This window comes from Tamandua tetradactyla, chromosome 24 (genome assembly GCF_023851605.1).
Source record: "Tamandua tetradactyla isolate mTamTet1 chromosome 24, mTamTet1.pri, whole genome shotgun sequence".
NCBI classification, from domain to species: Eukaryota; Metazoa; Chordata; class Mammalia; order Pilosa; family Myrmecophagidae; genus Tamandua; species Tamandua tetradactyla.
The window spans coordinates 2,151,538-2,179,018 of NC_135350.1; the positions used below are offsets into that span (position 1 = coordinate 2,151,538).

Below are 27,481 nucleotides of genomic sequence, written 5' to 3' on the forward strand. Positions count from 1 at the left end.
TTTCAATCTACCCAATTTTTTTACCCTTTATCCCCATCCCCCCATTATTTATTTATTCATTTTTTATCCTTATTTTTTTTACCCATCTGTCCATACCTGGATAAAAGGAACATCAGACGCAGGTTTTCACAATCACATAGCCACATTGTAAAAGCTATATCATTATACAGTTATCTTCAAGAATCAAGGGTATTGGAACACAGCTCTACAGTTTCAGGTACTTCCCTCCACCCACTCCAATACATTATAAACTAAAAGGGGATATCTATGTAATAATGTAAGAATAACCTCCAGGATGACCTCTCAACTCTGAAATCTCTCAGCCACTGTAACTTTATTTTGTCTCATTTCTCTCTTCCCCGTTTTGGTCAAGAAGGCTTTCTCAATTCCATGATGCCGGGTCCCGCTTTTCCCAGGATTTCTGTCCTACATTTTGCCAGGGAAAGTTATACCCCTGGGAGTCATGTCCCACATAGTGGGGAGGGCAGTGAGTTCACCTGCCAAGTTGGCTTTGCCAACTTAGCTTAGAGAGAGAGGCCACATCTGAGCAACAAAAGAGATTCTCTTTTAGGTATAATTATACCTTAGGCATAATTATAAATAGACTTAACTTCTCCTTTGCAGGGGTAAGTTTCCTAGGGTGAGCCCTAGAACTGAGGGCTCAGCCTATTAAATTGGTTGTCCCCTCTGTTTGCAAGAATATCAGGAATTCCCCAGATAGGGAAACTGAATGTTTCTTTCTTTCTCCTCAGTCCCCCAGGGGATTTTGCAAATACTGTTTTATTCTCTGCCCTAATTACCCTGGGATGTAGTAGGGCATCACACTAACCTGTACAAACCAACAGGATCTCATGCCCTATTCAAGATTTCATGTAATTATTGTGTTCAAATAAACTGACCATATAAGTTAAACTAGATAATGCGCTACTTAAGATATCAATTTTGTACTAAGTAAACATCCCTTCCTTTCATCTCACACAGAAGTTGAAGTTTTAAAATATAGACCATATTATCCTTTAACCTGTGTTCTGATTTACCTTAGTCCTATCCAAATCATCTTCATTCAGATCTCTTGTTGAAGTCAGATCACTTTTTTAACTTAATTTTAACAGTTGCTGTATACGGTACTGTTGACTTTCATAGCTTCAGAGCTCTGTCTCAGGTGTCACATAAATACCCAAAGTTTCAGGGAATGACCAGGTTATACACAAATAGCTCAGTACCTCAGAATTTAGAAGTGACTGTTAAAACTCCCTATCTGTGATTGCTGTGGGAGCTTACAGTCTAGCACCCTTTGCAACAGACCTCAACCTGAGAACCATTATGTTCTTGACTTCAGTTCTCCGAGTTTTTATGTTATAGTTAGTCCACATGAGTGGCGTATGATAGTATTTGTCTTTTTGTTTCTGCCATTTTTCGTTCAACACACTGTCCTTAAGGCTCATTCGCCTAGTGGCGTGCCTCACAACTTAATTCCTACTTGCAGCTGTTCAGTAATCCGTTGTATGTACACACCACAGTTCTCCTTTACATTCCTCAGTCATTGTACCCTTAGGCTACCTCCATCAACTGTGAATCACGAACACTGCCGCCATAGACACCGGTGTGCAAATGTCCATTTGTGTCCTTACACTCAGTTCCTCCAGCAACATGACCCAGCACATAGCTTAACCATTATCAAAAGTTTCTTAATTTTGTGATGGTAATAGTTGACTTAAGCTAAGTTAAATGTTATTAGAGTTACATAAGACAATTGTAACATAATTATTGGAGTGTTTTATTACCCACGATTATTACTGATAAATTATATATGCATTTGTTTTATAATTTTTTAGTTGCACAGTGCCACCTACTGGTTCTATGCTATAAAAACACCTTCATCGTTTCTTAAGCTTTCCAGATTTGACAGAATCTGCTATTAATATTTAATTGCACTCTGTTATTCATTACTTTCCTAAAACGAAGACTCTGTATATGGCCTTGTGTATTCAGATGTTTGTTAACAATATAGATTCTAAATAGTAGGCTACAAACTTGATGGAAATTCCATGCTTCATTTTCTTTGAGCCTGTATTTTTGTTTTGGAAATATAATCTATGAATAGATTAACATTAATAAAAGCTCTTTTTAGCCTAAAACAGTAATGGGATTATCCCAAGTATTCTTTCTGCCTACACTGTTCATTGTGTGTTTTTGTGTGCTTGTTCATTTGACATCTTTCTGTCCCACTAGACTGTAAGCCCTGCAGAGATGCACCGTGTGCCTTGTGCTTACTGTACAAGTGGTAAAGTTAACTAAGAGGATTGCAAGAACAAGTAGAAAACAGATAATATATATATAATAATGAAAATATTTTTTAAAAAATATTTTTAAAATAAATTAAAATATTTTAATTTGACATTAAAAATGTCAAATAAGACATTTTTAAAAAAAGTTTTGCTAATAGTATTCGAAGTATTGATTGATATATCTCATTATCTACTTCCTTTACATGATAAAACACATGAAAATGTTTTTTGTTTTGTTTTGCTTTTTAATCACTGGTATTTAACACTGAACTACCTTCCCAATGAATTATATTTTTGTTTGTAGTCCAGAATCCACTATAAGGATACACATGCACAAAAAAAGAGAGGCATTAATTCAATTAAGGCATTCTAATTAAAATTAGTTCTAATGTAGCATTTGGCATGGCCCTGGTAATGAGAAAAATACAGGATTTTAAAGTGTAATTTCCTCCCTCTTCTTTCTTCAGCTTCCCCATCACTTTCAAGTTTTATAAACTGAGTCATGCCAAAGGGCCAGAAACAAGAATAGCCAGATGAGGTTTTTAGAGCCAGTTTCTCCATCCCTTCACTTTCCCATAAAGAGAAGAATGGGAAAAGAAAGTCAGCAGGGTCAAAGGATCAAAGCACCTTTATAAGCAATATTATAAAACTTGAAAATATTTCTGAAGTAAATATAATACCCTTGGTAAGGGGGAAAAATTCAACTTAGGGAAAATTTTGGAAAGTAATATATATTGTTTTTTAAAGCTTACTCAGAAGAAAAGTGAGATTAGCCATTTATGAGCTCATATACACTTCTGTAGAGCAGATAAGCAGACATCTGGAGAGAGCAAAGAAAAAATTTCTGATGGCTTTCAGCATGGCCTGAAATAGATGAAAAAAGACAGTGTAATTTAGAAACCCATGTCCTGTGGCCTGAAAATAAAATGTAAACAGTTAAAAAGCTTTTAACATTCTTTACTGTCACCTCAATTGTCTGAAGGCCTGACTTACCTATTCATCACCCAGTTTCCAAGAGAGTGAAAATAGGAAAAATGTGTCTTTAATAGGCTAGATACAGTCATTACTTAACTCTAGTTTATTACTAGACATTCATTTTCAGTTCTGCAAGTTTTAATCTGCCAGGACTGGAATGCTTAGGTGTTAGTTGACCTATTTTTGCAGTAATTTTAGCTAGGCTTGCATTTGAGCAAATCATATCAGTAAAAATAAGCTCAATTTCTTTCCATTACCTCTAGTTTGTCTTGTAAAATATTGCATCATATTTTTGTTTCTAAAGAAAATTGATCACAGCCTTTGTGCTCTCTGAAAATATAAGGATGAGAAAAGCAAACTTGGCTAGAATGGATGCAAATGACAGACTTTCTCCCTAGTTTAACTCTTAAAGTCATCTCCTGATCTCAAAGTTTGAAGCTTAGAAGAGCACAGTAACCAGAGGCGTGATTGATAACTGGATATGTGAGGAACCAGAACAAGCTACTTATTGTGCATTTTTGCTGTCCTTGACTTCCTTTTTTTTGTCCTTGACTTCTTACTCTCCTGATTCTCCATTCATTGTCAGAATCTCTGCTTTGTACCTGCGTCTTTCTATTGGCTTCTTTCTTGTCCCCTCTGATCATTCCTTGTTATTACCAGCTAAAGAATGCAAACATTTGTCACTTTATACCTTTCAAACAGAAGAGTGCCAGAGTGTCAGGATTTATGTCCATGCATGCTTGTGTATTTAAAATCTATCCTGGCTCTCAACTTTTAACCATTAGATTATATCAAAATCTCTTAACAAGTAGATTCCATGCCTTCTAAATCATCTTTACAATAAGATTCTACAGTAACGAGCGAGTCGACTAATTTAGAAGTTTGTATAAATAAATGCCTTCAGGAACTCCAGAAAGCTCACCTCAAACTTATGCAACTATTACTCTCCAGTTAACAAGACCCTTACCTTAGCCGAGCGGTGAGAGAGGAAGGGCCATTCTGTACAGTGGTGACAGGGCAGGCAGGGTGCTTTGGTCTGCGTGTGTTAACTCATTTAACCCTTGCCACAACCCTACCAGCAGGGGCACTAGAATTGTGCCCTTCCTGTGGCCCAGAAGGGGCCATGGACAAGAAAATCCAAGCCATCCTCTGGCTTCCTTCAGGCCGGAGGTGGGAGAGGCCTGTGCAGAGATGTGGGGAGTGATTCCAAATGTATTTTGTTTTTATCCATTCCCTAACTCTTTTACCTGTTGTGTTAAACCTGTTTCTTCTGCTCTGGGCCTTGCAAATCATGTCTGAAACCTCAAGAGTGGATTAGTTTTTGTATTTGATATCTGGGTAGGGAGAAAAAGTAGATTTGGGCAGAAAATGGCCTTATGACCCTATCTCACTGCTACCTACCTCTCCCCATCCTCAGACCTTCATTAAAAAGTAAGCCACTTCGTTTACATCTTTTCTTTTAAAGAAAAACTTAGTTGACATGCCAAATCCTGCAAGACTCATGTTTCTCTTAAAATGTTATCTTTAAGAAACTGTATAAAAACAAAAAGAATCTTTGTGGTTTTATTCTGAAAGCCGGAGAGTTTAGAAACAAGGCAGACTTGAAATGCTGAAGCTTTTTCAACTTTCAAACTGTAAAAGACGTGTAATGGTTCCTATACGTGTTTATGGGGACAAAGCAATTGGAATATTTATTTTCTAAGATCTGGCACAGCCTGACCAGCCATGTTGAGAGTATCTGAAACATTTTGTCTTCTGATAGAGAAGCAGTAAAGATATATTCAGCCCCTTTGCCTAAATAAGTGACCATTAATGCACATTTCTTCAGAGTTGTATTTTTGAATAAATGTTTTTTGTAATTAAGCAAAACTATCTAGATAGCATACTGCTTTGCAAAATAAGGCTTGTGAGATTAAACTCAATTCACGTCTTAATTTATAGCCTGTTAATAAATCCAGCAAAATATGTGATAAAAGGTGTATGGAACATGTATAACATAGGTATTATTATCATTATTTCTTTTTCCCTCTCTCTCTCCCCCAATCTCTCTTCCTCTCACTTCACATGTATGAATAAATAAACATGCTCTCATATACATAAGTATAAATATACACATACATGCTTATAAATGAGATACAAATTTAAATTAGTTTTTGTTTGGGTATTGTAGACAACATCTAATTGTCTTGAATTCACATGGTATCAAGTGAGGCAGTTTTATTCTCCTGGAGAATATTAAGACTTATGAGTTCCTTAATGAGTGCCATTAGAAGACTTCAAATTACAGCTATTAGATAGGACCTCTGAAATACTTGGAGATCCTATCCCCACCTATTGCTTACCTTTCCTTACTTCTTACAGACTCCCCTTTATTTGGTAAATCATGGAGAGAATGGACCTGTCAGATGCAACAGATGCAAAGCCTACATGTGCCCATTTATGCAGTTCATTGAAGGAGGAAGACGGTATCAGTGTGGATTTTGCAACTGTGTGAATGACGGTGAGTGGGGCTCTTAAATGCTCTTTGTGAAAGCTCTCAAATATTACTCTACTTAGTAAAGTCGTAGGTGGTCATTATTTTCTATACAGTCATTCCTTCCTAGAAGGAATCCAGTAGAATATACTGTTTGTGTCATCGAAGCCCCTTTTAGCCTTACACAATCCCATGAGCCCCATGTGGAAGCTACAGTGTTTCTTATAAAAGAAATTCAAAATTAGAAAAACAATCCATTTCTTAATTTCCTTCCATAAGATGTGACATCTTACCTCTTATATTTACAGAGAATAAACTTGAGATACATCTCTTCCATCATTCCTCTGGGTTATTCTTGAATATTAGCTCGTTGATATTTAGGAAAAGCTCAGGTCTAAGGGCTTTAACACAGATAGATTTATTTTTCTCTCCAAAATAATTCTGGGTTGTTTAGAGAGGAAAGCACTTTATTACAAAGGACTTTCCTAAACCATTATATTTCTAGTTTCATTTCACTAATGTCACTCTTAACAAAAGCTAAAAGTTTGCTAAAAGTGTTCTCACATTTATTACACATATAGTGCTGCTTATAATGCCTCTGTTTTTTTAATTCTTTGGTGTTAAATAAAGCACACACTCAGGCTGAGAACATTCCCATATTCATTTACATTTACAGAGTTTTTCCAGAACAATTTATGATGATTATTAAAGCATAAGTTTTCTATATGCTATCCTCTGTCCCCTGTGGTTAATTAAATTTAAAGACTAAATGGCACTCTTTTTGCTAATGACGGTTGAGCTGAGGCACAACTTTCTGCCTGTGTAATTCCACTAATGGCGCCTCTGTTCCGTGCGCATTCTTTGGTGGAACAGCACTGTTTTTCTAAACGCTTCCCCTTGTTTCCCTGCCTGCCCCCCACCTCTGTTATCACAGTCCATGGCTTTGCCCATTTTAAAGAGACCAGCACTGTGAGTTCTTCTCATAAAGATCTTTGGTCAGTTCTTTAAAATGCCTTACCATGGAGGTGAGTCATGGTTCAGGCCTTGTCACAAAGACTGTGGCATGGGCCTCTTGGGATATCTCTCTCCTGCTCCAACTGTGCCATCTACTTAATGGAAATTGGATATCCCAGTGAGACCAAATTTTGTTTGTTCTCTACCCTCACTTCTCTTTCCAAGGAAGATCTTATTCTGTCTCTTATCCTGGATGAAATTTGTGACCAAATCCTTGGATATCATTAAATTGTGAGACCTGGGTTTTAGAAACCCTTTGACAACTCACCTCTGATGCTTTAGTTTTTTGGGGTAAAAAAAAATTGTGAGAAGACAGAGGCTTCTCAAGGTGCATTTCGATGCAATCTTCCACCTGAATCATGGTTTCTTCAGTGTATTCATTCAGCCCTCAACTTACTTAAAGAACATAGTATGAAAAGCCACTCTATGTTCTTACCAAGACAGGACTTTTATCTCCACACAATAGATTCCATTCCTGTGGGTATTCACTGCTAAGAGGCTTATTTTCTAACAAAATTATTCACATTAGACTCAAATATTTATTGCCTCAAGGAAACCAGGCTCCCTTAAATTTAAGTTGAGACCTACGTTCTTCATTTAGGTTTAAAGAAGTAAGAGATTTTGTTGGAGTTAGAAAGAATTCAGCAGGCTGGGTCACAAACTTCACTCTACTTCCCTGTAAATTGTCCAGAGATCACCCTGGGGGAAGCATATGAGACTGAAAGGCATGCAGGAAAACAAGTGGCGCATGGCAGTGCCTAATCTATGAATTTTGGTTTATAAAACATGGTAGATAATATTAAGTGCCAAATTAATATTAATTTGAAAGACCAAAAAATTCACATATTACATGCAGATTTGTGAATATGAATGAATTGCAGGTCATGCTATGTAGAAATCAGTGTACCACACATCTCAAGATAGCCAGTGCAGCATTCTCTCTCTTATCTCCATGTAGAAAAGAACTGTGTAAAGCCCTCTTAGTTTACTTAGCTCAGCCAGCACTCCCAATTTCCACCTCTGCAATTTTTTCATGATGTTGAATTTTTCAGATTCAGAAATCCCTATGTACATGTGAATCTTATGAAACTTGTTTTAAAAGAATTGGTTGTGATATAAGAAAGTAGGAAAAAAAATCAAGTCTCAGTGATTTTTTAAATGCAACCCAAGAGTCTTTTTGTGATCCATGTGTTAGTTTCACAAGTAAAAATAACGAAGGCTCAGTTGTTGTTGTTTTATTTTTTAAGACATTATTTCTGTGGTTTCACAAGTGCAAATGTGGTTCTTTTAAAAATGCTTGAAACCCAAGCACTGTTGGTTATTCTGAATACATCTGTGGGCAGCCACTTTACTGGCCAGTCCTATTAATCTCAAGGTGACAGGAGTTCATGTTCACAGAGATACCAGGCCATATTTGTCCACGTGTTTAGTATGTGACTCATAAGTGTTCCTGTGCTGTTGGATGACTTCCAGGTCTTTGCCAGAACTAACCTTCTTAGATGTTTGAATCAAATTGAAGTTCTGCAGCTGAGATCTTAGTGGGTAATCTTTCCCTAATACAGTAATCCTCTCTATTCTGAAGTCCAAACGTTAGAAGATTACCATGCAAACTCCCCTGAACACATCTCTTAACTAAAGCATATTAGATACTATAGTTAATAGACAAATAATAGATATTTGGTTCTGATAGGTATATTGAAAATCTGAATAGAAAAATCAGAGCTCTTTTTAAAAAGAGTTCATCATATAGAGACAATTAAATGTGGGTTGTGACAACTTAAAAACTCACCAGTGCCTTAATCCTGTTTCTCTATGATACTCATCATACATGTTGGTTTTAAATAATCAGTAACCTGTAGAAGGGTCAAGAGGATTTTTTAGAAAACCCAAGTACATTCCAAGAAACGTTTTTTAAATAGTGAATATTGAAAATATACTACATTCCAGCTTTTAAAAGACTTGTTTCTCATACTAAATCCTTTCCTTCCTGAATAAATTTGAAGGACTTAAGTTGTCTGTGTTTATAAAAGCAAAAGATTTCTTCTCCTGTTCTGTTTTTCGTAGTTCCACCATTCTATTTCCAACATCTGGACCACATTGGGAGAAGACTGGACCACTATGAGAAACCGGAGCTTTCTCTGGGATCTTATGAGTATGTTGCTACTTTGGATTACTGCAGAGTAAGTGCTCTCGACTTCAAGCTTTTCACATTGATGTCAAATTCAAGTGAATAACTTTCATATGTAAATAATTGACTCTTGATTCACGAACATTGATCAAATACCTACTTCATGCAAAGTGTTTGGGTGGGGCTCTGGGGATGTAGTCATGGCTGAGGAAACAGATCTGTCTCTCCAGGTCATTAACATAATAACATTGCCAATCCATTGACCCAAGTTGTCAGTTTAGAAACTAAAAATTGTTGCCATAAATACAAAGCAATATTTTATTTATGCTTGTCCCTAACAGATAGAATATACTGGGTTCTTAATGCAACAGTTCCGTATCATGTCTTCTACTTCCATCATTTTGTCAAGAATTCCTGAATTTTTTTCCTTTTCAAAGCAAAACTTCAACCACCATGACCAGTAGGACTAGTGACATGTTTCTGCATCTCTTTCACTTCAGTTGTTACCACAATGGTTTCGGCTCTCACTATCTGCCTTGGAATATTTCAGCAGCCTGGGATCCTTCTGATTTTTCTGTTCTAAAATGTAATCATGAGATACTCCACTACCTCCCACATACCTCTGTTTCTTCCTTCTTCTCTGAAAAATGAGTCAAACAAGTAAACTTTACTTATCACTCTCAGACCCCAGACTACCTCCTCAGCTCTATCTGCCAGTTGCACAAAAGTCTCATCACTTACTCTGAATTCATTGGCCCCTTTTGTAACTCCATGGCCTTTATTAGGATTTTTTTTTTTTTTTTTACCAGAAGTCCTTCTATCTTCCTATCAGAACTATACATGCTGCAACTGGGAAATTCCTACTTACTCTCTTAAACCTAGCTGAATTGCATGTGTGTGTGTATGGAACTTTCTCTGTCTTCATCATGGTAGTTATTTACTACATCTTCTCTTTTTTGTTTTCATAGAATTTGGGCTATGTCTCTGTTTTAGCAGTAATCCCCATGAAATTTAAGTCTTTTTCCATATCTTCCTTCTTCACAGATTCTGATATCCCTGGGGGCAAGAATCTTGTCCCAGTCATGTTTATGGCATCTATCGCAGTGTTTGGCAAAGGGTAGGCATTTGATCAATGTATGGTTAGTAAATGAATGACTGAATGAGTGAATGAATGAATGAATGTGCAGGTTTTTTTACTCTCTCCTGGACTGCCTGTTTCCCTTCTCCATTGTCAGGAAAGTAACATTATTATGAGCACCTTGAGGACTTTAAAATTCTTCAGTGATTTGAAAATGACATATTCTTGGGTATCAAATTTCAGCTAATATCACACCATGGGTAGAATTGAAGAAACAGGGCCATTCTCACTTATTTCCTTACTTCCCTTTCCAAAAATGAATCTGCTAATGCCCAGTCCCCAGAAAACAGCCTCTGATCCATAGATTTCTCTCATAAATGTTTGCGAAGGAACCAGTCCATGCAACATGCTTGAGCTTACGCCTCTTCCCAAACAGAGGTTTTGTTAACAAAGAGTCATTTCGCTCACTAGTTCTCATTCATTTTACTAATTGCTTGTTATTAACTTAATCCTTAATTGCTGCAAAGAGGTGTCTAGATGCACCTTACTTACTAGTTGCCAGTCGTGCAGTCACTGTGAGTTCCTCAACAGCAGAAGCTGTTTTTACTATTGTTTGATTAGCAGTGATTGGCAAAGCCCCAAGTATAAAGTGTACGCATTGAGTGCCTACTATTTGTTTTCAGCACGATGAAGTAAAATAATAACCAATAATGATTTCACATGTAATTTAAGCATGTTTCAGTGATACTTGGTTTCTAAGTATATAACAGGACATTTTTCCTAGCCAGAGAAGATTTTTCAACTGGTTGGATTTAAAATTGCTCTCGATTAGCATAACTTATTGCCTTTATTTTAGTATTTTGTATGATTGTTTCAAACTACATTACATAGAACTAATTTTAAAGAAAACTTGATGCTTTATTAGTTTAAAATGTTGTAAACTGTGAGCATATTTGGGAAAATTTAAGAACATTTCTAGTACAAAAGTTCTATTTCAGTCAAAAAGCCATGTCCTGAAGTACTAATTACTTTTATTTAATTTACTTGTTCTTTCCTGCTAGTGACTGAAGGAGAATCATTAGGCAGAACATAAACATTTGAAGTTCTAATTAAATGTAATAGAGCCATTATAATTAGTAATGGAAAATTTATTCACTGATCTTTGCAACTGTGGTATAAATTTAACCATGCTCTGAATTTCCAGTTCTCTGCCAAAAAAAGCTACATTATCTTGATTTTTTCTTTTTTGTAAAAACTTAGGCAGAAAGTCAAATCTGTTTCTGGGAATGGAAGTCTTAGTATCTTTAAACTTTGTTATCTGAAAGTGTTCCAGATGTCTAATTTATGGGAAAGCTCACTCAACAGGCAAGGAACCAAGAAAAATTGCATGTTTTTAAGAGATTTTTGCAAACTTAATCTTCCTTTTATTATTCCAAGTAGGATTTATAATAAAAGATGCTGCAAATATCTTCAAATTTAATTGTAAATTTTACTGTAAATAAAATATAATAATGAATTGGCTTAGTGATTTGGATGATGAAAACCAGCTTATTTTTTAACACCACACAAATTGGAAGGAGAATTTTGGTCACATTTTTCTCTATTCATTTTAGTTTAACTTACTGCAAATTTTAGATCATGAAATTAACATTTACTGAACATTTACTACATGTAAATGCTAGTAAATGCTATGGGCTTTCTATGTATTCCATTGTGTAGTTCTCTCTGTGAACCCATGTGGTACATACCACCATCGTGAGCGGAAACTGAGGCTTAGAGAACCCCATCATCAGGTGATACACCTAGAATGTGATGGGGCCAGACTGGAAACCATGTCTGTGTGAACACAGACCCACTACTCTCTAACAGTACATTGTGGGTATGGAGGCTCACATCTACAAAATCACCACGGAGGTCCCTGGTAAAGACCACCTCATCTTAGTCATATAACTGGGAGTTAAGTGCATGGCTGTATCTGTATATAAAGAGTACTTGGAATGTAAAATCTGATTCCAAACCAGCCTTTTTTTCCTCAACAGAAAGATCGTTTCTTCACTTATTTTTAATTCATTTTGACATTTATTGGCTATCTAACATGTCCAGGGCACTTGGCTCTGGGCTGTGAGGGATACTGAAATTAGCGAGATTATAAACCTGATTTCGAGGTACACCATCTATAGGACCAGTAAGAAACATTTATAATTGTGATATAAAGCAAAATATGACAGATACTGTAAGAGTAGAATAATCAGAGTGCCATAGGAAAATAGAAATTTAACTTATGTTTGGAGGATCAGGGAAGGCTTCAAGGAGGAAGTGACGTTTGTGCTGGTTGAACCATGAGCAGAATATTGGCACATAAATGGAAGGGTGGACCTAAAAAGTGAGCCGAAAGGTTTCACAAAGGTATTGATGACCCACTCCCATTTCTTCAGGGGTGAGGCAGACCTTGCAGATGAGTGATGTGGTCCTAGGGTGGGGACTAAATTAATTGGAGAATGTGTGCTCCCTCTTCCCTCAAGCACACTTAAATTCAAATAATTTTTAAAACTCTTGAGCCAAACCAGACACTTTTCTGGCCAAATTCCCCATGCCCATTAAGCAGTGACTTCTGGATAAGAGATGATTTGAAAATGGCAGGCACTTAAACTAGTTAGGGGAATGTATATTGGGTTATAATATGAAGTAAAGCTCAGAAATAGTTTTGAATTGTAGTCTTTTTTCTACTGGGTCTACCATCATGGCTTTGATCTGTTGGGTGTTTTATACATGTTTGTTAAATGGTATTGTATAGGGTCTTGAATGCCAGGACATTGAGGAGCTTATATTTAATTCAGGAGGCCAAGAGGACAATTAAAGATTACAGAAGCAGTTATTTCCATTAATTTCTCCACCCATTCATTCTTCCGCATATTCATTCATTCAATCAATAGTTACTTATTGCTCTATTTTGTTACTAGACTTTTGGTCTTCAGCATACTTCCATATCCTTATAGGATGTAGGATTGTCATCTGTACTGCACCTTGGCCAGTTATTGCTGACAGAAGTCTGTATGATGAGAAGAGAGATTGGAGGTGGGGGTGGTGGTGTTAAAAGTTGATGTAGTAGTCCAAGCAAGACAAAATGAAGGTCTACATTTGGATACTGGAACTCAAAAAGTCACAGAGGGCTTCACAATTAACTGATGCTTATGGTAAGGGAGATGGCCATTCCATGAACAGAGATTTCAAGCCCAGATTATTTTAGAGGATTGTGTTTTCTGTAAATTCCTTAGAAAAGGCCAGGATAGTAGCAGAAATGTCATCTCAGTGTCTAAAAGTTTGAATCTAAGGTGCTGGCAGGACATTTATGTGGAGGTGTAGTTGATTGGAATGCTGGTCTGGAGCTCAGAAAAGAGGCTGCAGTGAGTTACCTGTGTAGAAGTGCTGATTAGAACTGAGTGAATGAGTGAGACTTCCGTGCTGGAGAGTGTGATGAGAGAAGAGAAATGTGTCTTTGGTGAAGGATGAGAAAATAGAAGCCAGAAGCAACATTCAGAAAAGCAGGGGGGAATGCTGCTGCAGTGTCCTGCAAGGGAAGAGAGTGAAAGTGGCCAGCTGTGCCTGAAGCTGAAATCTAGAGCAAGGGCTGTCAGTTTTTGTGGCTCAGTTTTCAGGGAGGAGGTCAGTGACCTTCAAGAGAGCAGCTTCAGTGGGGTGGCATGGAAAACCAGTTTTCATAGAGTTCATGGTATTAGCCAAGCATGGCTGGACAAGGCAAGCTGGAATAATGGATAGAGTAGTCAACTGAGGAAGCTAAGTGTAAAGCTGTTAGGCACAAGATGACAAACTCCCATATAGTTAAGTGTAGGGGTAGGGTAAAACATTGGGGTAAAAAATAAACATTTCTAAAGAAAAATCAATGGCACACATTTCTTTGTTGTTCTTATTTTGGTAATTGTGGGAAAGTAATGAAGTTTTGAGCCTGATAATTTTTAAATCCTGTAATTTTTTTTAACTTTAAACATAGTACATTTATTAGAAGAATGTTATATCTAGCCTTGTAATGGATATAGAATAAATCAAGAAGATAATTTTGAGACATTGTCATCAAATTTTATGGTTACAGTAGTTATAATATAGTTTTATTTTAAAATATTTTTCATCTGTCATAAAGTTAATAATTAAATGAGTTTTAATTCTTTATTTTCTGGCATGCGCCATTAAAGTTGTTTGCCCACAGCTCTCTTTTCTAAGTATTTTGTGACACCCAAGCTGAAGAATCACTTCCTGAGAGCTTTTTGAATATCAGCCAGTAAAGGAACCAACAGTAAAAACATTTTCATAGCAGCTGCTTTGTGTTATAATGATTGTTTTAAATAGATACAGAGAAGATCTAACATACCGAAATTACCATAAATACATAAGAAATTAGGTAAGTCTTTAACAATATGGTGCAATTTGTAGAAAAGTAGGTAATTACATTTTAGTGTGTAATTGCGTATTTTTTAAGATTTTTAGGTAAGTCTTTAACAATGTGGTGCAATTTGTAGAAAAGTAGGTAATTACATTTTAGTGTGTAATTGCATATTTTTTAAGATTGGAGGAGTTGGAAAATAATGGCATCCAAAATAATGAAGTTCTACTATAATTATTGTACTACTCTTATTTGGCACAATTTGTCAGTGTTCCAGACACGTTTTTTCCTGTAAGCAGAGTGTCATAAGAAGGTTCGGCCACAAAACTGTAACTCACCTTTGGGCAGTTGTAGTAATAAAGTCTTTGAAGTGTCACCAAATTGAGCCTTTTCTGGTAGATACTGTAACACTGTCCAGGTCATACTGTGGAAAATAAATAGCTTCTTTTTTCATTTTTATAGCTTCAGAGACTATTCTAGAAAATTATTTAGTTCCACAGACCTAATGTCTAAATTTGAAATGAAACATCTGATAACCTCCAAAAGTTTCCAGTGAGTTTTTAATCTGGTTATGGAATGTATATATTTTCTAATTATATTTATGTAATTTTCTTGCTCTCCTGTAGAAGAATAAGCCACCCAACCCAGCAGCCTTCATCTTCATGATCGACGTTTCATATAGTAACGTAAAGAATGGTCTTGTGAAACTCATCTGTGAAGAACTGAAGACTGTGCTGGAAAAGCTTCCAAAGTAAGGGGACTACCATTCTATTTATAACTTAAATAAAATTGCTGAATTAATTTCTTGCCCAGAAGTCAAATGTGACTGACCCATTGATATCTTTTTCTATTGAGGACATTGAATAATTATTTATAAATCAAACAGTACCATTCGTTTGAGTCCTTAAGAGTCAGAGCGATCGTTTTATACAAGCAAAAGAAACAAACTGATAAAATAATGCTGTGGTAAACATATTCAAAATATACTATAAAGTAAAAAGAGAATTTCAATAGTGTAGTGGGATGGACCTTGGAAGTCTGTTATACATTTTCTAAAGTGTTGATTCCCCAGTGGATTCCCCAGCAGATGATGGGTATGGTGAAGAGTTTCAGGGCAGAGGTTCCAGAAAACTGAAATGTCATCTTATGGCCGAAATGGTAGCTTTTAGATAAATTTCCATCTGCCCATATGATGTGCTAACTCCATTGCAGCTTCATTGTTCTGTGTCCTGTAACTTAATAGCAGGGCGCAGTGCATACAAGGAAAGCTAGAAGAGACATTTTGGCAAACCTGACTATTTCTAAAATATCTTAGCATACGAACTTGTTTAGGATGGGGAACTAGAACCTGTGAAGTAGCTTCAGGAGCAGGGAGAATGCCTTCATTTCTGAGAGGAAGACACGGTTACGAAAATTAAATGGGCTAGGAAATGTTATCTATAACCTACTGTGTGTACTAGACTCAATGCCTTCCACCTCTCCCCATATCTCTGAGGATATGCAGTGTCTCTTGGGGAAAGGGTGTTTTTTTGAGGGGTGAAGGTCATCTTCAGCCTTCAGGGTGTCACGAGTCTTTGGTTGCCCCAATTCTCTGTGTTCAGTCAGCACAGAGTGCTGCCTTGGTACATCTGAAGCGCAGATGAATGAACTCTGGACCTCCCAGGAGTAGTTTTGTTTGTATCTTGAAACTGAAGTCATAATATTCTCATGGATGGTTTGGAAAAGCAGTGGCGATGTTTAAAAGACACTGTGGTGATTTCAAACTGAATTCTAAAATGAAGAATGAGCCAGGAGCAAGTTAATGATGGTGGCATGAGAAAAGCATCCAATATCTGCGAAATTGTTTGTGATTATAGTTCTCTTACTGTTAGGGAAATTTAAGAAGTATCGACTTTCTATTAAATGCTGGCCTGTTTTTTTTTTTTTTTTTTTTAAATAATGGAACTCTTTCATAGGTCTGTTTTAATTCTAAATCTGAATTTTGAGTTTCATGAGAATGAAAGAGAACTACTCTTAACTTCTGGAAAAGTTTTTTCTCTCTCTTCCTTCCTCTCAGATTGGTTCAAATTAAGCTGCCCTACTTTCATAAACAGTTACTTTACCAACCCCTTATTCCTTTCAACACAGAGGTGATGTGGTCTGTGTAACCTAGTTGATGAAAGTTATGGAATCACATACTTCCACTGGGTGTGGTCGTAACTTTTAGATCCCATCAGAACAGAGATGTGATTTTTACAAAAGAGGAAAGAGAAAAGTAAAAGGATAAGACTGGTTATTCCTTCCTACTTCTCAAAAACATTTTTATTCAAGCCCAAACACCCCTTTAAGTTTGTTTATTTTTTAATCTGGTGGCTTTTCTCCCCAAAATAAATTTTGGGATTTGTATATGTGTAACTTTATGGTAAGATTGCCATTAATTTGATTTCCTTCTTTGAGCTAAAGCAGGTAATATGTCAAAAAGCCTTTTTAAGGTGCAGTCTTACAATGTTGCAGATTAATGCCTGTGGTGTGCTCGTCTCTTAGCTCACCTTTTGGAGAGTGAAGGACCCGTTCTTCAGTATTTTACTTTGGATTTATTTCTTTGATCTTGCCAAGTTGCCATACTTTTCTGTCTGACTTCTCTGGAACAGGAAAGAAGAGAGTTGAAGTGTCTCACCTGATATCCAGATCAAGCTATTGCTTTGTGTTGTTGTTATTTTTAATGCCCCTATAGTTACCAGGTTCAAAATGCCTGATTTTGGTACTGTCATTTATCTAGATGTTAATATCTTCAGGGCTACTCTGTTGGATGTTGTCTTGGTTTCCTTAGGCTGCTTTAACAAAGTACCACAAGCTGGGTGGCCTAAAACAATGGAAGTTTACACAGCAGACATTTGTCACCTCACAGTTCTGGAGGCTGGAAGTCCGCAGTCCAGGAGTCAGCAGGGCCGGGCTGCTGCTCATAACCCCAGGAGAGAATTTGTCCCACGTTTTTCTCCTGGCTTTTGGTGGTTGCCGACCCGTCTCTGCCTTGGTCATCATATGGCTATCTTTCTCTGTGTCCAGATTTCCTCTTTGTGTAGGAACCAGTCATATTGGATTAGGGCCCACCCTGACTGAGTTTGGCCTCATCTTTTTTTTTTTTTTTTTTTTTTTTTTTAAAGGAAAGACAGAGAGAAGGAAGGAAGGATAGAAGGAAGGAAGGAAGGGAAACATTTTTAAACATTTTCTTGTTTTATTGTATTCTGTTTCTCCGTTTTTGTTACATGGGCTGGGGCCGGGAATCGAACCGAGGTCCTCCGGCATAGCAGGCAAGCACTTTGCCCGCTGAGCCACCGCGGCCCGCCCGAGTTTGGCCTCATCTTAACTAACACAACCTTCAAAGGTGGCCCTATTTCCAAATGTAGTCACACTCCCAGGTCTGGGAGGTGGGGTTTGGGAGGGACACAGTTCAGTTCTTCAGTTCGTACAGAGGGTGCTCTCCACTTCTCGTACAGAGGGTGCTCTCCACTTCTTTCTGTTTAACCAGTGGGGTAAACACTCCCAGGTCTGGGAGGTGGGGATTGGGAGGGACACGGTTCAGTTCGTACAGAGGGTGCTCTCCTTCTTTCTGTTTAACCAGTGGGGTAAACACTCCCAGGTCTGGGAGGTGGGGTTTGGGAGGGACACAGTTCAGTTCTTCAGTTCGTACAGAGGGTGCTCTTCTTCTTTCTGTTTAACCAGTGGGGTAAACACTCCCAGGTCTGGGAGGTGGGGTTTGGGAGGGACACAGTTCAGTTCGTACAGAGGGTGCTCTCCACTTCTTTCTGTTTAACCAGTGGGGTAAATGATGAGGGAAGGCGGCAGTTGAAAAGCAGAACAAGAACATGTGTCCTTTATGATAAACCTTAAGTCACTTCACACAACTTTATAAAATTAATATGAAGGAGAGGCAGAGCATTGGTTTTCTTCTGCTGGATCTGATTTAATGAGACAGTTACACTGCTGAAGAAGGATATTTTAGGACAGTCCTTTGTTTCTCAAGCATTTTTTTAAAAGTATGTTCCCATGGAGACAAGTACTAATATTTTGCAGTAATGTGAGATATTCTGATCAGATGCCTTTAAAAAATGTTAATTTATATTTAAGTGAACCCTATAAATCCCAAGATACTCCTTCCCATCGCTTGAAAAAATCCAAATCCAAAAGAAAATAGCAATCCAGATTCTTTTCTGTAGTTTTTCTTTTGTGCCTTTTGACTTAGTTGACTCCAAATTAGCTATTAAAGGAGAATAAAAGCCCTTCATGATTTTCTGGGCATTTTTCACTTTATTTAATAAAAAGTTTACTGGGAAATGGGGGCTTACCCAGTGATGTACTGGTAAACTAACTCTCAAATGAATAAATAAAGCCCAGATTTGGAGCATTTGCTGATTTCTGTTGTGTAAACATTCCCACTCTGGCTAATTTTAATCTACCAGGGTTTTGTCACTAAACCAGAGTTGGGAAGAAGTGCACACAATCAGCTTACAACTTGTTTTCTAATTTGTCCTCCACAATACAGTGTTTCATCTTCCCAATTGTCATTTATGGAACAGAGAACATAAGACTGGGGTCCTGTCCTTTATTGACTTATGGTCAAATACTCATGAAATGTAAACTAAAAGTCACCATGTGCTAATGACCAAACAAGAATGATTTACAGGTATTTGGAAGAGGAAATAACTTCTGGTTGGTGGATCAGGGGAGGTTTCACAGAAGAATTTGTGCTTGGTCTTACAGAATAAAATTCTAATAAGAAGGGGAAGGGGAAAACATGGATGCTATAGTACAGTGGTGAGTTGCAGGAAACCATACAGTGTGGTGTATTGAGGTGTGTGTGAGGTCTGTGCGTGTCTCCTCACAAAGGATAAGGAGTCCCACTTAGGAAAACTTTGTATCAAAGTCCAGAATAGAAACATTTACCAAATGTTTTTAGAAGGGATTATTAGAATCTGTTTATACTGCCCACCCATGTATCAAGGCCACAAGGTAGCGCCAATACCCTCAATTAGTAAAAGGAATAGAGAAAAAATGCAACAGAATTTAGTCAATACTTTACTAGCCTGTATGCTATGTTGAAACATCAACGAAATGGAGATGTCTGCAGTGAATCAGCAATTTGAACTTCATCTAGATATTATCATTTTCCTTTCTCTTATGCTTCATTAACTCTGCCAGTGGAAAAATATAGAAACTGGGCAAACCAGGTTCTTTTTTAATAAAGTGATCTCCTAAGCAAAATAGGTCTTACTGTCATCTAAGTGTCAATGAAAATGGCCAATTTCTTTTGTGACTTCCATTTAGCCATTGAAAGCTATCTTAAACCAACAATTGAAACTTAATAAGAGTATCAATAGTGTCTAGGAGTTTTATTTGCGTAGAGAGAGGAAGAGAAAAATAAAACCAGTGTAACGTACTTTGGTAAACATGCAACGAGAGTCTAGACCACTAAGTTCTGATTATACTTAGTACAGACTGGAATGAGACTACTCATGCCTTTATAGTCTTTTCAGAAAGATTAAGGCCTTGGTTTGGAATCCCTAAAAAAAAAAAATCCACTTTCTCTTACAGTTTTGATGCTTTTATTGCCTTGCCATGACCATCAGCAGTGGTCACCTAATAAGAAATACGTCATCAATCTATAAATGTGATTCAGTGTCTGTATTCATACTATATGTTTATTCAGCATGTCATTCTCCAAATGTAGCCCATTGTCTATTAAGATTCTTTAGAATGTGTAAGAAAAGAGTCACACAAGCAGAGCAGGTCCTTTCTTGATAAAAATAATTGTCCTGTTAATAATCTGAGTGCGCTTTTGTCTTGCTTCCCATTTGTTCTTCTGGCCATCTGGTGATTTCTGAAACAGTTTCATTTACAAAGAATGTAATTATTCCTAGCTTGTACTGAAAAAAGAAAACAGCCTTTAATGTGCTATGGATTGAAAATCAGTATATTGAAGAAATATGAGTGAATGTTTTCATGTAACTTATTTGATTTCTTTACCTAGAATTTAAAAATTTTTGACCTTGCCAAGTTGTTTATTTTTCTACTAACCTCTCTGTCTCCCACTGTGAGTTGATACTATTTATGTTTGGTAAAAGAAATTAAGACCAAGACTTCAGACATGTCTTCCAAATGCTTTGTAGAAGGACACATTGAATGTCAAATAACAAACAGCCGCTCTTTCTAAACGTGTAAAAGAACCTCTCAAATACTTTTTTTCCTTCACAGGGAAGAGCAAGAAGAGACTTCGGCGATTCGAGTTGGTTTTATCACATATAACAAAGTTCTGCATTTCTTTAATGTAAAGAGTAACTTGGCTCAGCCTCAGATGATGGTGGTGACTGATGTTGGAGAAGTCTTTGTCCCTTTGTTGGACGGTTTCCTTGTCAACTATCAAGAATCCCAATCTGTGATTCACAAGTAAATATCACGTATTTTAAATACAAATCTTATGTCTGTTGTTGATTGCATTATATTTTGATTCAGTCACACATTGTTCTGTTTTATCCATAGCAAGGAGATTTAGGATTTTAAAGTTCTGTCACGCTTGTGACTTTTTTTTTTTTTTTTTTTTTTTTTTTTTTTTTTAAAGGAAAGACAGAGAGAAGGAAGGAAGGAAGGAAGAAAGGGAAACATCTTTAAACATTTTCTTGTTTTATTGTATTTTGTTTTTTTTGTTTTTGTTACATGGGCTGGGGCCGGGAATCGAACCGAGGTCCTCCGGCATAGCAGGCAAGCACTTTGCCCGCTGAGCCACCGCGGCCCGCCCTGCTTGTGACTTTTTAATGTACAATAGTATCCAAAAGGAGGGATTTTTATAATTAACCTTCTCAGTACTTTCTTTTTTACTGGAAAGGTAATGCAAGGAGTTATTTCTTGCATGTGGAAGGGGGTATTCAATGATGGTTATAATTACTAAAGATATTGCCATTGATCTAAGAATGTGTGGTCTTCGGATGTACAAATAGAAAAATGTAGAAAATAGAAAAAAATATCTACAAAAGGTGTGATTTTGTAAATGTTCCAACCAGACCATAAATTTTGGTGCCAAACCATATCAGCATATCAGATATTCCTTCCCTGAGGAATGACCTGTGAAATTCACCTGTAGGTGTTGGGCATACAATAAATGTCATAAGATTTTAGGTTTGAAATGTCAGTGATTTATTCTCTGAAGTTTATTACAAATATGCTAAATATTTAAAACTTATTGCTTACTCATTTCTTATAGTTTATTAGATCAGATTCCAGAGATGTTTGCAGACTCTAATGAAAATGAAACTGTCTTTGCTCCTGTCATCCAGGCCGGCGTGGAAGCGCTCAAGGTGAGAGAAAGCCTCTTCTAATTGCTAGTAAATACATTTTGAAAACAGAGAGGCTAATAATAATAATAATAATAATAATAATATGGAAGGCTTCTCTATAAAGGGAAATAGGAAAATGCAGCCTTCATTAAATCATGTAGGTTGCTAGAGGCTATTCCAGACTTACCCACAAACCACAAGAGGAAATGGCCAAAACCACAGTCTGCTCCCAGCATTTACATTCCTTCACTGTTAGCATCTGAGCAACTGATTTTGTCAGGATTTCCAGTTTAACTCCTCCCTTTGCCTTTTATATGAACTTTATGTGATCTATTTTTAAATTAGTTCAGCAATGGCCAAACTACTAGATATGGGGGAAAAAATTGCCATTATCACCCTGCCCAAACATGCGACGGCAAGGGCAAGGGCTTGTGACAAGAGTTGTGAAAACTACATGGGGCCCTGCTAGGTGCCAGATGTAGACAGAAGGTCAGTCTCGTCTCCAGTTGGACAGCTGAGCCCAAATGACTGTGATCATTTTCTTAGTAATAAAGTAATTTGAAAAGGCAAATGATTTAAAAACATTTACTCTTAATCATTCCTACTTTAGCATAGGTGTCCAAAACACATTGGTCCTGACAGCTAGTTCCTAAAAATTTATTTAAATTTTTATTTACGTTAAATTACCTTTTCAAATAAAATGGCTAATAGTAGTAATAGCAATAACAAACAACATCAACAATAGGGCAGAACTGAGTTTATGTAACACTTCTATCTAAATTGCATCTGACATCATAGTTTTATTCTAGTAAAGTGATTCTGACCTGAGTTTTTGTTGTATAAAGTGTTCACTCAGTATTGGGAAAGTCTGTTCTGAACATTCTTCAAAAGGCCTCAGAATACATGCTAATTTAACTTATATGTTAAAGTATCGTAAAGCAATCTGGAGATGTTTGGGCTCACCCAGTGGAGGCCAACAGTGATAATTGGTTGGACTATGGAAAAGACAGGAGTTCTTGTTTCATTCCACATTGCTAAAAACAAATATATGGTCTAGTTCATTTTGAAAGGTTATTTTGCTCTCTTCCAGTAAGATATTTAGAAATGCATGTGCAAATCCTCTCATACATGACCTTACGATTCTGTCTACTCTAAGAGGCTGGGACTAGGAATAATGCTGTAGTCATGTACTCATGCCTGAGAGGAATGGTGAGTGCATATTCGCAAATTAATATGTCACCAATTAAGAGAGCATAGAGTACATGGGTGGTTCAGTGGTAGAATGCTCACCTTCCATGCAGGAGACCCGGATTCGATTCTCGGACCATGTATCCCTCCTCCCCGACCCCCCCCCCCCCCAAAAAAAAAGAAAACAAAGTAAAGTGGAAAGAAGAGTAGGGGCCTGGCTTCCAGTGGGCCTCAGTGCAGGATCCCAGCTCAACCCCTGACTTCATTTCTAAAAGAGAACAATACTATCCCATAGCAATATTTGTCACATGGGCAGTCCCCAAGCAGTCTACAGGCAGCTTGGCAGCTTGGAAAGCAAAAATATAGAGAGCAAACTTGTGTCCATGTGTTCCATGTGTCTGAAATGTGATATTAATCATGATACATTCCTGAAAAGCCATTATGTCCTTAGTAATCATAACATTCCTCAAGGTTGCTCATTTGCTACAACAACTGCAGCAATCTGTGTTCTCAGCTGTTAATTTACCAGGGTCAATTCATTTCAGCCAATATATTTTCATCTTTTGCATGTTATTTTTGTTATGTTTGCACTTTTACCATTAGAGTAATGTTTAATTTTATATTGAGGTTTAAAAATTGGATGAAACTTAAATCTAAATGCAACTCAGACTAACTTCATAAACATCAACATTGTTGACTTATTCTTATAAAGAAGATTGAACTGTCTTTAGAAAAGATGAAGAATTGTCTTTATAAAGAGAAGGAAACTAACCTTATAAAATGATCCTGTCAGACACAATATTGATGGCAGTTTCCTATCATGTGCCGGCTGACAGAGTGAACTCATCCTCCTCAACCCCGGTTTCATTCAGAGGCTGAATGATGGTTTCTACTTCAGAAGAATAAATAGGCCAGTTGTTCCTCAAACGGCTAATCATGAAATCACAAGTTAAGGAGTGGATACTTTTTTTAAAACACAGATTTGTGACCCCACTCCCAGATTCTGACTCATTAGGTCTTGTTTGAAGCCTAAAGATCTGTATTTTTGAGCTTTTTTTTTTTTTTTTCCTGACTGCTACCCATATTTGGGAACTGCTAGCATGAGGAATTGTTATCCATTCTGAAATCTTTGAGAATACTCTTATATTAACTTAAATCATCAGAAAATTGCATACCTGAGTCGTACAACTTCTTATGGTACTTTTGCCCCAACAATGCTATCCATGATTTACCTTCTTGCCCTATGCTTTTGATTAATGGCTAAAATTAGAAAGAACTTTTTGAAGAAAATTCCTTTCTTTTGCAGAAAGTTAAGTTGAGGCATTATTACATTATTCAGTTTCATAAATGTAGAAGGATTCATTTGCTGATTTTCTCAAGTCAGCTTTTACAAATATTCTAACTCATAATGTTTCTTTTAACTGTAACTATCAAAAAAGATACTACTTAGAGCAGATTTTCCAATATAATTATTTCCTTACCCTGACCTGACCTTTTTTCTTTAAACTGATTTCTAGTTCTTTTACATTTGTTTTAGTTATTATACCTGTGCCTTTAAACTTTAATCCTAAATTTCCTCAAAATGTTTTGTAAATAGATTAATAGGAATAATAAATAATGCAAAAGTTTCTTCTGTGTCTGTCAGGAAAATTCTGAGAGGTTATAATTCATTGTGTAAGAGGAAAAATTGCTGCAGTATAATAGCATCTTGTCTGTAGTTTATGCTTTTGCCTCATAGCAAATTTGCCATCTTTGGATGAAGCAAAATTTTTTCCAAATAAGATAAAATGTGTGTGTGCGTGCGTGTGTGTGTAAATGTTTGATGTGTTTGTTTGTTTAGCTCCTCTGGGAGTCACACTATCTGATTATCTTTTTAGGTCCCAGTGTGGCTAAAATTCAGTCAGATTTAAATTTGTGTAACTTATATACAAGGATACTAAAATTTTTGCCTGAAGTCATTCTTAGGCTGAGATAATACTTTTGAGAATTTGCAAGGTGGTATCTAAATACTGAAAAGTCCACTTCATTCATTCAGCCATTTTTTTCAGTCATCAAAGAGCTGTTAAATGGTTATGGCTTTTAAGGCACTGTGGCAAAGTAGGGATGGTAGGTCCCTGCTCCTAATTGTTTACAGTGTGGTAGAAGAGATATAACTTGTAATATAAGGCATAATAGAATGTTTTTTGTTGGATTCAAAAATGGAATGTTAGAGGGCAAGAATAAGTTTGGAAAACCCGCTACTGTGGTGGTCAGCCAAATTTTTCAGGGTATTTTGCACAGGAGGCTGGAGATAAGCATCTCATCCCTCTGTGGGCAGCAAGTGGAAACTGAAAGAACATCAAAGTGAAACTTTTATTGTGTGTCCAAATGAAGAATTTTTAAAACTGAACTTCCCCATTTGAATTATAGCTTTACTTGCTATCAGATAGATGCCAAATAAAATCTATATATAAACAGTAGTAATACACGACTAGAAGCAAAAACCATAAAGAAAAAAAAGTACTTATTTTTCACAAAGATAACCACGGACAAAAAAAAAAAGATAACCAGGGACAATTCGGAAAGTTCTTTGCATACTTCCACAGAAGTCCTTGAGCTAATTAACTAAAGGCTTTGATACACTTTTTTCTGTTATAAATGCTTCTGTATCCACAGCATCTTGGACACTTACTGGGTTTTTTTCCACAGAATCTTTCAAAACCTGTATCTCTTTCAAAATCTGACTTTCATAACTCAACTATATGTGAATTGTCTTTCAATTTGGCCAAAGAACAGTTTTCTGAGTCAGCTATTACTTCCACCATAAAACCAGGTAAAATACAATTTGGAATAAGAATTTTGCCAGAAGTTGGAGAGATGTGGCCTTTACTGTTACGCTTAAACTATATCACTAGTCTGGGGGATTTATCTTTAAATGGTCCACAGTATGTACCTAAATTTAATTTCAAGGCAATGCATCCCCACAACAATCCTTTCATGAGCATTTGCAGGACGCCTGTACAGTGAAAGGCAATAGACCTGATGGGGTTTAGAGAAAGACAATGTAGAAGAATCAAGGTCTCTTCTTTTTAAGGGATTCCTTGATCTATGGTAGAAGACAATGGAATAATATAAGGTTGTGATATAGGGACATAAATTCTAAAGTGGTTTTGTCTACAAAGTAGAGTGGGGACTTCCAGGTGGGGACAACCAGCTCTGCCCAGGATGTTAACAACATACCTCTCCCTACATTGGAGCTGTGTTTTTAACAAGTTCTCCAGGCCAAGCTTTCTCAGCCTTTTTTACCATTGTAGGAAAGACATACACCATTTGTCTAATTCTATATGACATACTCTTGTTGGTCTAGTCAGATTTTGATCAAAACATGAGTTTTGTAGGGAAATAAAGCATCATCTATTATGGGGACTTTTTCATTTTTGTTAATTTGCTCCTTATATAAGATTTTATAAGCATGCAGTTAATAGAATATCTGGATCTAAAATTAAATATAATATGGCTTCCCATTTTTATTTTAATATTGAACTTTATTTTTTTAACAGCCACTTTTTTACCTTGAGAATTCTACCCCACAGTTAATATTAACAAAGAAATCAATTAGATTATGATTTATGCCATGCACTGGGTCATTTTGTTTTCTCAACAATTTGTTTATATAGACACTATTTTTCCTATTGTATATATTAGATAACAGGCTTAGAGAAGTTAAATAATTTACCTAGTGTCACTCAGATAAGAAAATGGCTAGGTTTCTAACCCAGGCAGATAAGAGCGAGGACCTGTGCTCTTAATTACTGTGGTACAAAATTACGTGTCTCTATGAGTAGAAAATATCTAGATGGATAGAATTTTTTACATTGAATTCTTTATGGGAATTGGGTAGGCTAGGCAAGACAAATTGGAGAGAGTGTGGAGTTTGTTTTTTAGCTTTATACCTTTTCTACGACTTGAATTTTTAAAAAAGAAAAAACTTTTTCTTTATAATATTATATTTTTCTTTATAATATTTTTATAATAATAAAAGTGATAGAAATAAAACAAACCTTAGTCATAGAAATTCAAACATTGTAACATGTTTAATTGGTATTATCAATATTACTGTAGGTTTTACTCTGATTTAACGTTGGAACTAATTTGTCTGTGCTGGCCAAAATGTTGGTAGTCTTTCTCCTACGTAGTCTGTGTCCGTCTGTCTTTGTTACATATGCTTTTTCATTCATCCTTGCCCTCTTTCTTATTAATGCTATGTCTACCAGCAATTTTCAGTAGAAGACTCATGTAACAATAAAATCACAACTCATAAATTCTTGCCTATTGCCCGTGACAGTAAAGATTAGACAGAGCCTGGGTTATACCCCTTGCCAGTGTGTGAGCTGTGACTTCACCTCTAAGACCCACTCCAGAGAGCCTATCAGGGTGTCACTCAGTGAGAGATGCTAGGACACAGCTAGCCTTGAATTCATTCAATTTGGTTTTTTGCTGCTGTTGTTAACTCTTTTTTTTTCCTTTTAACTTTTTATATTGTATGGTATAACATATATAGAAAGCAAAGGAATAAAAAAGCAATAGTTTTCAAGGTACTCTTCAACAAGCAGTTACAGGACAGATCCCAGAGTTTGTCATGGGCTACGATATGA

The 27,481-nt window shown here is 36.5% G+C and overlaps 1 protein-coding gene across 2 annotated transcripts in view; it reads left to right on the plus strand.

Moving 5' to 3' along the window:
* The window catches only part of SEC24D (SEC24 homolog D, COPII component), a 137,537-nt gene that overhangs the window by 73,464 nt on the left and 36,592 nt on the right, over positions 1 to 27,481 (plus strand). For both annotated transcript variants that reach the window (XM_077142443.1, XM_077142442.1), the window contains exons 9-13: positions 5,625 to 5,763; positions 8,815 to 8,930; positions 14,979 to 15,103; positions 20,584 to 20,775; positions 21,587 to 21,680. In XM_077142443.1, coding sequence (XP_076998558.1) covers positions 5,625 to 5,763; positions 8,815 to 8,930; positions 14,979 to 15,103; positions 20,584 to 20,775; positions 21,587 to 21,680 — 666 coding nt within the window. The remainder of the gene's footprint in view (positions 1 to 5,624; positions 5,764 to 8,814; positions 8,931 to 14,978; positions 15,104 to 20,583; positions 20,776 to 21,586; positions 21,681 to 27,481) is intronic.